The sequence below is a fragment of the Ipomoea nil genome, unplaced genomic scaffold, assembly GCF_001879475.1.
Source record: "Ipomoea nil cultivar Tokyo-kokei standard unplaced genomic scaffold, Asagao_1.1 scaffold0865, whole genome shotgun sequence".
NCBI lineage: Eukaryota > Viridiplantae > Streptophyta > Magnoliopsida > Solanales > Convolvulaceae > Ipomoea > Ipomoea nil.
The window spans coordinates 135,252-146,981 of record NW_017617293.1 but is presented as its reverse complement, the minus strand read 5'-3'; the positions used below and the strand labels follow the sequence as shown (position 1 = coordinate 146,981).

Sequence of the window (11,730 nt, the reverse complement as noted above, 5' to 3'; positions counted from 1 at the left end):
CCCGTCCAATTCTTAAAAAATCTTTCTTCCTAAAAAATATATTGATTTCTACTTTCCCATTCGTACAATAATTCTGGGTAAAAATTCTATTATAATATTATAAAATAGTGTAATACAATTCCTATTGTAATCTATACTATATATAAAAACAAAATCCTGAACTTTTAACTTTCCGTCCAATTCCTAAAAAATCTCTATTCTAATAAAATATATTGATTTCTACTTTCCCATTCGTACAATAGTTCTGGTTAAAATTCTATTCTAATATTAAAAAATAGTGTAATACAATTCCTATTGTAATCTCTACTATATATAAAAACAAAATCCTTGAAATTTTAACTTCCCGCCCAATTTCAAAAAAATCTCTCTTCGTAATAAAATATATTGATTTCTACTTTCCAATTCGTACAATAATTCTGGGTTAAAATTCTATTATAATATTATTATAAAATAGTGTAATACAATTTCAATTGTAATCTATACTATATATAAACACAAAATCCTGAACTTTTAACTTCTCGTCCAATTCCTAAAAAATCTTTCTTCCTAATAAAATATATTGATTTCTACTTTCCCATTCGTACAATAATTTGGGTTAAAGTTCTCTTCTAATATTATAAAATAGTGTAATACAATTTCTATTGAAATCTATACTTCTATATCTATACTATATATAAAAACAAAATCCTTGAAATTTTAACTTCCCGCCCAATTCCTAAAAAATCTCTCTTCCTAATAAAATATATTGATTTCTACTTTATCATTCGTACAATAATTCTAAGTTAAAATTCTATTCTAATATTATAAAATAGTGTAATACAATTCCTATTGTAATATATACTATATATAAAAACAAAATCTTTGAAATTTTAACTTCCCGCCCAATTCCTAAAAAATCTCTCTTTCTAATAAAATATATTGATTTCTACTTTTCCAATCGTACAATAATTCAGGGTTAAAATTCTTTTAAAATATTATAAAATAGTGTAATACGATTCCTATTGAAATCTATACTATATGTAAAAACAAAATCCTTGAAATTTGAACTTTCCGCCCAATTCCTAAAAAATCTCTCTTCCTAATAAAATATATTCATTTCTACTTTTTCATTCGTACAATAATTTTGGGTTAAAATTCTATTATAATATTATAAAATAGTGTAATACAATTCCTATTGTAATCTATACTATATATAAAAATAAAATCTCTTGAAATTTTAACTTCTCGCCCAATTCCTAAAAAATCTTCTTCCTAATAAAATATATTGATTTCTACTTTCCCAATCGTACAATAATTCTGACCCACCAATTTCTAAAATAAATGCTTTATTAAATAGTTTCTAAGAAAAAACTATGAGACCCTTATGTTTTATTAATGAATTTTTAAAAATTTTAATTAAAAAATTGTCCCGTGCATTATTTAATAATATCTCTTTATAATTGGTCAAATTATTTAATTATGGTAAATTAGGGAATAATTAATAATGGTAATAGAAATTCTAGAAGAATATTGAAATGAAGAATATTTAATTATTGTTATATTATTATTGTGACTCACGGAATACAATACAAAAATATTTAATTATGGTTATATTATTATTGTGCCTCACGACCATTATATACTAACAGAACTTGAAAAGAAACTAATAATAATATAATAATAATATAAGTGGTAATAATAATATCTAAAAGTAATTAAGTGTTAATAATAATAGTAAGAATATTAACGTAAGAATTATAACATAGAATAAATCGTAATAATTAATAACTATAGTCTAGGATTAAATTTGGAATTGTCAGAAAAGATAAGCAACTTATGATGAAATTAACTCTTAAATAATTATATATCGATTTAAATATTCTTAATATATTACAACAATTTTCATTCCGTGCATCGCACGGGTGAAAATACTAGTAATAGTAACGAATAAGACGTTACACATTTCATAATTCTAACGCGACCCTCCCTGGCTGCTATATGAAATTAGGGGTGTAAGCGAGTCGAGCCGAGCTCGAGCTTGGGTAGGCTCAAGATCGAGCTCGTTAATGGAAGCTCGGCTCGAACTCGAGTTTAATCGAGCTCAAGAACTGATGCTAGCTCGGCTCGAGCAGCTCGATTGTTCTAGCTCGAGCTCGAACTTGATCTTGAACTTGAGTTCGAGCTTGATCTTGAGCTTTTTAATTGTTATTTTTATATATATTATAATTATATTATGTTATATTATATATTATACGGCTCGACGAGCCACGAGCCTATAAAATCTAGGCTCGGCTCAAGCTCGATTATCAAACGAGCTGTTCGAGCTCAGTTCGAGCTCAATTTTAACCGAACCGCTCATGAGTAGCTCATGAGTGGCTCGACTCATTTACACCCCTATATGAAATACAGTTGTCCAGTCATCATCGCCTCTGCCTGCGCGAATGTAAGCTGTAGAGCTTTTCGCGTTAAGTATAGTGTAAGTGGCTCCCCAATTGTGGATTCTTGCGGCGTAGTGTGGTGGCGTCCAACCAAAATCAACTTTCATCTCACACAAACGGATCTCCCTTTCCAACAGTAACACCATGCATGCATTCCGTATCTGAATTGAATAAACAACCATAGAATTATCAAATACCTTATCAATTACTATGTTTGATAAAGATTGTAGACATAAAATTTTGTTTAGAGTTGATGGGTTTTAATTTACCCAAGTCACCATAAAACTGGGCTAATAATGGTAATCGGTACAAAAATTTTATTGGATTAATAGCACCCAAAACCATCAATCGTTATACCCTGCACCACGGCGCACATAGCACTGTGCGTCCCGCGCCTCCCAAAATGACGTTGTTATGGTAAGTTATGTAGGGAATTAACGTGATTATGTGTATTTATTTATACAGTTATGTGTATTTGTTTATACAATTATGTACATTCATGTATACAATTATATATGTCTATTCTAGTATAAAATTATGTACATTTTTTAACATGAGATTTTTTTTTAAAAAGAAAATTAACCGCCAACACTGGGTAGCGAAATTTGAAAAAAAAAATCTGAAACGACGTCGTTTTGCATCAGGACGCACAATGCAATGCGCGCCCTGGTGTACGATATAAATTGCCCAAAACCATTGCTACAATTGTATTAAATAAATAGAGGAAATAAATTTGGCCCAAACAGCTCGACTAACGAGCCCAACCACAAGCTGGCGGAGCGTTATGCTGTGCAACCGTGTGCACTATGCATGGTGCACACGGAATTGGATCCATAATTTCTATACTATATATCCATAATTCTTATACTATATATCCATAATTCCTATACTATAGATTCATAATTTCTATACTGTAGATTCATAATTTCTATACTATAGATTCATAATTTCTAAACTGTATAGTTATCAAATTATGAACATATAGTTCAGTGATTTGTGAATACAGAGTTCAATAATTGGTAATATGAAAATTGAAAATTATGAACATAGAGTTTTGTAATTGTGAATATATAGTTCAAGAATTATGAATTTATATTATAAAAATTATGGATCTATAGTATAGAAATTATGGATTCAATTGCATGGTGCACACGGTTGCACAGCATAATTTGGCCAAGCTGGCGGATATTACAATTGCCCGACATTTAGAGGACAATTGACACATAAATTGCACCGTTACTAACGAAGAAGTCATCAAGAGGAGAAGAAGAGAGCTGGTGATGCTTTGAACTAAACTAAACCACCCCTGCGCGCCTTTTATACTACTTCTAGGGATGCATGTCGTGGACAAGTGCATGAGCCATAATGTGTGTCATGCCAGGTGCCAAGTTTTCCACCCAAACAAACCACGTTGCAAAGCACATTCGAAGTCCTCTCCAATCACCCGAAAACAGTGCAACTCGATACCCACTACCCAGAACCATCCACCTCATCATACGACTCAACCCCTTTCACTATCGACTGACCCCAAGTTTGGGCGCATTGCTGGGCGAGGAGCTAAAAGTCCTTGTGATCATGGACCAAGAGCACTCTGTTATGGTCTGATCTACCACTCACCAGTGGACTCAGAACTGGGGTTGGGGGTGCACCACGCTTCTCTTCACTATGTTTTTCTATATCCTAATCCATATCACTTTGTCAAACACGCCCTTAATCCCTTTCATGAAAGAAGTCCACCCCCACTTTCCTTAAGAGACTCCCCTCTACTGAAAAAGCTAATTAATCAAACGCTCGTATTGGTTGTAGACTTAATCAAAAGTTAATTAATTAAATGCTCAAAGTCTTAATAAGTTTTTAAACACCAGTAGACTTTTAAAGACTCTATAAAAGTCTGAATCAAATACCAGTATACTTTTAAAGACTTTTGAAAAGTCTGAATCGAATACCGGTAAACTTTTAATGAAATTGAATACCAACAAACTTTTAAAAGCTAACAGTTTATTTCTCCAAAACACTAAAATTCAAAAGCTTCTCAAAGCAGTTTTTTTTTAATTAAATTTTTGAGAAAGTCATTTTATATGTAATCAACTATCTGCTAACAGCTAATTTACTAAACATCTTTCTACCATCCGCTAATGTTATCAGCTAGTCAAATCTTAATAACTTTTAAGGAACATGATTTTTTTTAGTGAAAAGGTAATATTTGGTAATTTATATATAAAAATCATAAAAATTATTATATTTATACTAAAAATTGGCATATATTTGTGATTCATGTCATATTCGAAGCTATCCCATTATTATATACGGGAAAGTGCTAAGTGGTACAGTGTATTCAATCAAGACTTTTAAGGACTTTCAAAGACTTTTAATGACATTAAAAGTTTATTGCTATTCAATTTACACTTTCAAAGACTCTTTAAAAGTCTACCCATATTTAATTCAGAATTTTTAAAAGTCTTTAAATGTATCCTTACATTCTATTAAGACTTTTATAGAGTTTTTAAAAGTCTATTGGTATTCAAAAACTTCCATAGACTTTATTAGAATAGGATTTCTGAAGACTTTTTCTTCCTTAGTATCTAAAAACATAATAAGTGTGGATGAAGGTTATACTCTTAATTTATGTTCATTTTTATTTTTGTTAAATTTTATGATATATTATGCTATAAATGTTGTACTATACAATATTTTGGACAAACATACCCCTATCGTTATAACTTCCGTTATTTTTTCCACTATTGCTACCATGCACATGCATCCACCATATATTTTCTTATTTTCAATAATAATAATAATAATAATAATAATAATAATAATAATAATAATAATAATAATAATAATAATAATAATAATAATATACACATTATATATTGGGGTTATATGTATTTTTTTTTTTTTGGAAAAAGAGTTATATGTTAGTTATTTCTTAAAATATAAATATTAAATTTGTAGAAATGTTTTACATTATTATTATTATTATTATTATTATTATTATTATTATTATTTACAATAATTTAAATATCTAAAATCTAAATAAATTTAAAATTTTAATATAAAATATTAATATTGGACAGCTATTTTTGCGCATCAGAATACTAGTAAATAGATTAAAGCTAACCCTTCAACCCCAAACTTTTCAACTTTCTATACAAACTTTTTTCCGCTATTTAAACCACACAAATTTTTCATCGATTTTTTTTTAATCAAATTTTATGGTACGTTTCAAATATCTCATAGATATTTATATATATATTTTTTATTTTTATCTCTTTATTTTCATACATATTTATATAAAAAATTAATATTTGCGGTTGTTCAAGCAAAACTTTTTGCTGCGGACAGCACAACAGATTTTTGATGTTGTTTGCAATAGATTTTCCCTGTTGTTCGCAACAGATTTTTGCTGCAAACAGTAGAAATCTTCTATTTCGACCAGCAACAAGCTGCTGTTGGTGGCAACAAAATTAACATACCCAAATTTTTAACTTAATTTTTTTTTAGAGTTAATTCCATTTTTTGTCCTAGATTTATAAGTGGCAGTTCACTTTAATTTTTTTTTTTATTAGAACATCCATTTTTGGTCCTATTATTATTGTAACATGACTATTTTTGGCCCTTTATTAACAAAATAATTTAAATATCGTTAAATACAATGACATTTTGATCTTAAATTATGAATGTTTTCAATATATATATATATATATATATATATATATATATATATATATATATATATATATATATAGCGGTTCAACCTACTTTATATATTAAAAAAAAGATTGAAATGTCTTTGTATTTAACGATATTTCAACAATTTTGTTGATGTAGGACTAAAAACGGTCATGTCACAATAATACTAGGACCAAACGAGGATATTATAATAAAAAAAAATACTTATGGATTGTCACATATAAATCTAGGACAAAAAATATAATTAACTCAATTTTTTTATATAATTAACATAATTTTATGTAATTGGATGTTCATTATTTATTAATATATGCTTTTGCATTAATTTATTTATGATTTATAAAAATATATTTTTGTAAGAAAATTATAAATAATGTATTAATAGAAGTTATGGTGTTCGTAAATGTATATTCAGTTCAGAGTTTTAATAACTTTTGTAAACATTTTAATATGATTTTTTTTAAAATCTATAGTTATTTGTCCAACAATTTTTTTTTTTTATACTCGTAGAAAGTCGATAACATTTTAAAAAATTATGAGAAAGTCTAAAGAAAATTCTACAAAAATTATTTAAAATTCATCACTTCAAAATCTTTAAAAATCTGAATTGAATTCGGGCCTAAGTTTTCCCTACATCCATCACTTTATGTGGTAAGTATATTACCTGTTATTGGGAGAAGAAGTATATTACCTGTATTTAAGCACCCCAGGGCAGAGATACCTATAATCATAGTATAGAAAAACGCGTCACAAATATAATATAAAACTTTATACTTGTAAGAAAATAGGACGGGAATTTTCCAACTATGTAGTATTTATCGGGACAATTTATATCATGTACCAAAATTGACCTAACATTGTAGACCCTAAATCAAAACGATCATGTACAAAATTCATATATTGTAAGGTACAAAATTTCATAACACAAAACACATATATATGTTATATATTTACCAATTTTTCAAATATAATTTGGTTACAAAATTTGTATTTATAAGCATAGAATTTTAGAACATAAGAAATAAAAATTCATAAAATAAGACACAACTACTAATTCGTTTCAGATACAAAATTCATATCCTTAAAGAAAACCTCAATAGTGATGAGGTTTTTGAGGTGTTAGTTAGGAGGGATGAGCTAAAGAGGAGGAAAAAAAGAAAAAGAAAAAAAGGCCTGACGTGATTTTTATTTTTATTTTTTTTAAAAAAATAACACTGTTAGAGGGTGCACTGCACATGCTCGACTGGACGCTGCGTTGAATGACTTAAATTTTGGTGAGTCCCACAATCTGATAAAAACCAAGGTTCGTAGGAAAATACTACATGGGATATGCACTCCCATTTCTTACTTCCAATTTGTACTCCCTCTCACAAATTCTTGATGTAGACACATTCCCTGGACCTCCATGATGAAAATAGTCAATCTTTGTTTGCCATGTTATAGAGTACAAGTGATGGAATAAAATTTGGGAGTACATGTAATAAAAGGGGAGATTTTTTTTTTCTCTCTTCACCTTCTCTCTTCCACCTAAGTTTCCTTTCGCAAAAACCACACCAAAAACCTCAAAATAACTACTATTAGTGATACCCTAAGATACAAATTTCATAACACCTATATAAAAACTGACAATATAAAATACATACACATGTACCAGAGTTCACACCTGATCATATTATAGGGGTTGGTATTTACCTCCGGCCAACACTGCTGCGTGGAGTGCATTTCGACCCAATGGCCCACCATACGAAGGCTTTTCAAATCTTTCCAGCATCTCCGCCAAACATTCTCCATATGTCTTTAGTAATGGATCCTCTCCATTTGACTCTGCGGCTATGTAAATGGGCGTCTCTCCAGTATCATTGGGAGGGTACTCGAATTCGCCATCCTCTCGAACCAACAATTTCACCACCTCCACATGCCCCATCCGCACTGCCTTGTGCAATGCCGTGTCACCCACAATATCAACCATTCGTATCAACTCTCTCACTCCAACACCAGATTCTATGGCTTTCTTGGTGACATTATTTATGATTACAGAGACAATCTCGGCATGCCCTTTCTCCGCAGCACAATGTAAGACAGTCCTGTTCTTATGGTTCTTGGCAAGTAACATGGGATAGGTGTCTTCACGGTCTGCTAGGAGCCTTTCCACGAAGTGTTTTTGGCCGTGGAGAGCTGCGACATGAAGCACCGTGTTGCCGGTTGGGGTTACCTGCAGGCGCCCAACCCCGTCCGCCTCCATCTGCCGTAAAACCTCGTAATAATCATCGGGTTCACCACCGTCCCCCGACGGTTTGTACGACTCCATCCGCCGTAAAGCCTCATAATAATCGTCGGGTTTACCTTCCACCGCTGCTTTGTACAAATCCGGCAACATCCTATTAATGTGTTCCATTTGCGTATTTGACCACAATAATTGTACTTTGAGAATGGAGTAAGGAGAGGGAAGAAAGTGACGAAAAAGTGGAAAAAGAAATATTATGGGATAAAACGCATGTGCTACTATATCTTATAGTGCAGGCTGATGAAGTGCTGACTGGTCAAGACCAGAGTAATCTAGATTGAGAGTGAGAATATATGATGGATAATCTAGATTGAGAGTGAGAATTTAGGATGGAGTTAAGTTTAGGAGTCACAATATTAGAATTTTACCTAATGTAGTTTTTTTTGGGTGTCAAACACTGACTTTTTTTTATTTAAAACGGTCATTCAGTTATTGTGATTATTACTCTATAATTTTATCAGGTCTGAGTAAGAACTATCCTTTTAAAAGTAGGTTGAAGATGATATTATTTTGTCCCATAGGGTTAGCTCAGACTGATTATCTTAAAATCTTACTCCAATTATTGTATGAAGGTTCAAATCCTTGGGAACCTAAGGATCTTTGAAAAATTTAAATTGATAAGAGGTGATGAAAATTTTTAGTTGTATAGAGAGTATACATGTAAGGAGTAAGAATCTGAGAATTAATAGGCGACTCGCGATTTTTCTCCTCAATCAATTACTTAGATAGCATCTTAAAGGCTTATTAGTTTAAGTTACAAAATAATGTAAAAGAAAAACAGATATTATCTTCCAATTTTATTTTTTAAAGACCTGGCCGTGGACTGCTTTCACAATCATACTTTTCTTTATCCAGCTATGCAGGTTGTCGGCATTCCGCATTCGATAAACTTTTGTTATGTCAACAAAAAGGAAAACACTAAAGGAGCCGGGGAATAAAAAGGAAAACACTTTGGAAAAAAGATAAATCAACTCTAAAGAAGTAAAATTTTTATCATGTGTTTTAATTTTATTAGAGGAGAATGAAAAGAAAGTAATAAAAATTGTGGCTAATATTATTTTAAATGAATCAGATGATGACATCTAAGCAGGAAATAGAAAATTGAGTAAAATGTAAGAATAGACAAATTATTGCGTGTACCATGATTTACATTTCACATTGTGTGAACCATAACAAAAAATACATTTTTAATATACTAAAAGTATATTATTTATGTATTGAATGTACATTATTTGATAGTGTGGTCCATGCAACTGTGTGGACCATAATAATGGTAGGAATATGTGTAGTATTAATCAATCATTTTAGAGCCATGATATGTCCTAATATGACGTGGCAGACTCTTTCGAATAGATAAAATGGGAGGAAAAGAGAAGTGGTAATGTGAGAAGTATGATCCTGAATTATTGATATAAAAAGGATAAGAATGAACTCACCTCATTAATATTACAAAAATTAAATAAGACCATTACCATTAGTGGAGAAAGGAGATTAGGTCAAATATTTTAATTTAAAAAGTTACTCTCTCTATCTCATTTTATATGTTCCATTGATGAGATTTGAGTGAAATTATTTATAATTCAAAATTTAATAATATTATATTTATTATTTGTATATAAAAATTATATATTTAGAATTTACATTAAAAGTATTATTAAACACAAAATTTAAATTTAAAAATTATAATTATTGTTTAAAGAAAATAAGTCAAGAAGAAAGAGTCCGTCTAACAAATAAATAGTTTACCAGGACTATGTGGTCTAATGGTACCCGGGTTGGACTTCCATTTGGAAGGCTGTGAGGTTGAGAAAGTATATGAACAGATACTACAATGTAATAGAGCCAGTAACATTCAAAAAACAAATAAATAGTTTTTTTGTGTTTCGGGTCTCTCTCTGTCCGGTTAACGGTCCAGGTCCACCCGGTTCGCTCCGAGAGGCACAGAAGCTGGCCCAAAGGGAATCATCACTTGTGGGAATTAAACCCGGGTTATCCCAAAATTCTTCCACACAAAGAGAGCTCATTTGCCACTTAAACTACCATGTTGGGTTACAAATAAATTGTTTTAAACCATTGGATTTGCCCGAAAATTCTCAACTATGATTTCACCAACAACAGTTTTTTCCCTCCTAAAAAATTATAATAAAAAATTGTTATACTGTTATCTTTAAACGGATGTCTTTAATAACACATTCCTCAACAATATTTATTTTTTTTAAAATGACTATGGTGAAAATTAACAATACTTTCATCAATAACAAATTAAATTTTTTCATCATAATAAGATAATTATTTATCACTACTATTAACTAAGTGCTTTTTACTGGTAACACGAAGATCATCTACCTTTCTCTGCGGCACAATGTAACACACTTATGTTCTTTTGGTTCTTAGCAAGTATTCAAGTAACATATATAGGAAAGTCATCTTCACGCGGTAGAAGCTTTTTTCACGAAGTGCTTTTGGCCATGGAGAGTTTCCACGTGAAGCACTATATATGTTGCCCTTTGGGGTAATAACATGACGCCCATCCCCATACGCTACTATGTACCATAAAGCCTCAAAAGAGCATTTCCGTCCTAAGATTTTGAAGAGTTATTTTGCTTGGTTGGAGGAGATAAAGAATGAAAGGAGTTGATGGATATATTATACCCACGACCTGACCCGGGGTAGCAACACGGACCCGGAGCACCACGTTGGAGCCCAAAAGCAACATGGACCCGGAGCACCACGTTGGAGCCCAAAAGCACCCGGCCGACAGCACCTTGGAGGTGCCCCGACCCGAGCCGAGTGACGTGGGGCTCGGGTCGGGTGGCACGACCCTACCCGAGCTCGGGACCCGACCCGACCTGGTCCGCCCGGGTCCCCGGTCAAAGGGCGATCTAACCGCCCCCCTCTTTAGGGGGAGTGGTTGGGGGGTTTGTTGCATATAAAAATTCCCCACCTCACCTTGTTAGGACAACTACTTCCTATTCTACACACTTTGTCGTACTAAATCCTTGTAATAACCAATTCTACGGCATTTAATATAATATACGGTCTCACGGCCTTTGCGATATCGTTCTATATTATTCATTTATTATTTATATTACGTTCTTATCTGGATTTATTGATTCGGGTCCACCCCGAGTTAATTAAATCCATCATTGGTGCTCTTGTTGAGAGCTGCTGTACCAGCTCAAGCGTGTTCTATATCCAGTAGTCTACCGCGACCAGCTACTATGGCAAGATTGAGATCCAACTCGTGCCACACCAACGGTTCCCGCGGCACCCAGCTCGTCGCAACCGGGAACGGCCCCAACGGGGTCCACAGCCTTCAACCGGCCACCTCTGCCA

The 11,730-nt window shown here is 31.9% G+C and overlaps 1 protein-coding gene across 2 annotated transcripts; it reads right to left on the bottom strand.

The window, feature by feature from the left end:
• Positions 1-2,379: 2,379 nt before the first annotated feature.
• On the bottom strand, positions 2,380-8,597 carry LOC109178639 (ankyrin repeat-containing protein At5g02620-like). 2 transcript variants are annotated; one of them, XM_019328174.1, is made up of 3 exons: positions 7,803-8,597; positions 6,802-6,831; positions 2,380-2,578 (listed from the first exon to the last, which is right to left on the bottom strand). In XM_019328174.1, the coding sequence occupies exons 1-3, from the start codon at positions 8,503-8,505 to the stop codon at positions 2,526-2,528; spliced, it is 786 nt and encodes a 261-aa protein (XP_019183719.1). In that variant the 5' UTR covers positions 8,506-8,597; the 3' UTR covers positions 2,380-2,525. The 2 variants fall into 2 exon arrangements, with proteins under 2 accessions (XP_019183719.1, XP_019183720.1); XM_019328175.1 differs by lacking the exon at positions 6,802-6,831.
• Between the last annotated feature and the right edge of the window lie 3,133 nt (positions 8,598-11,730).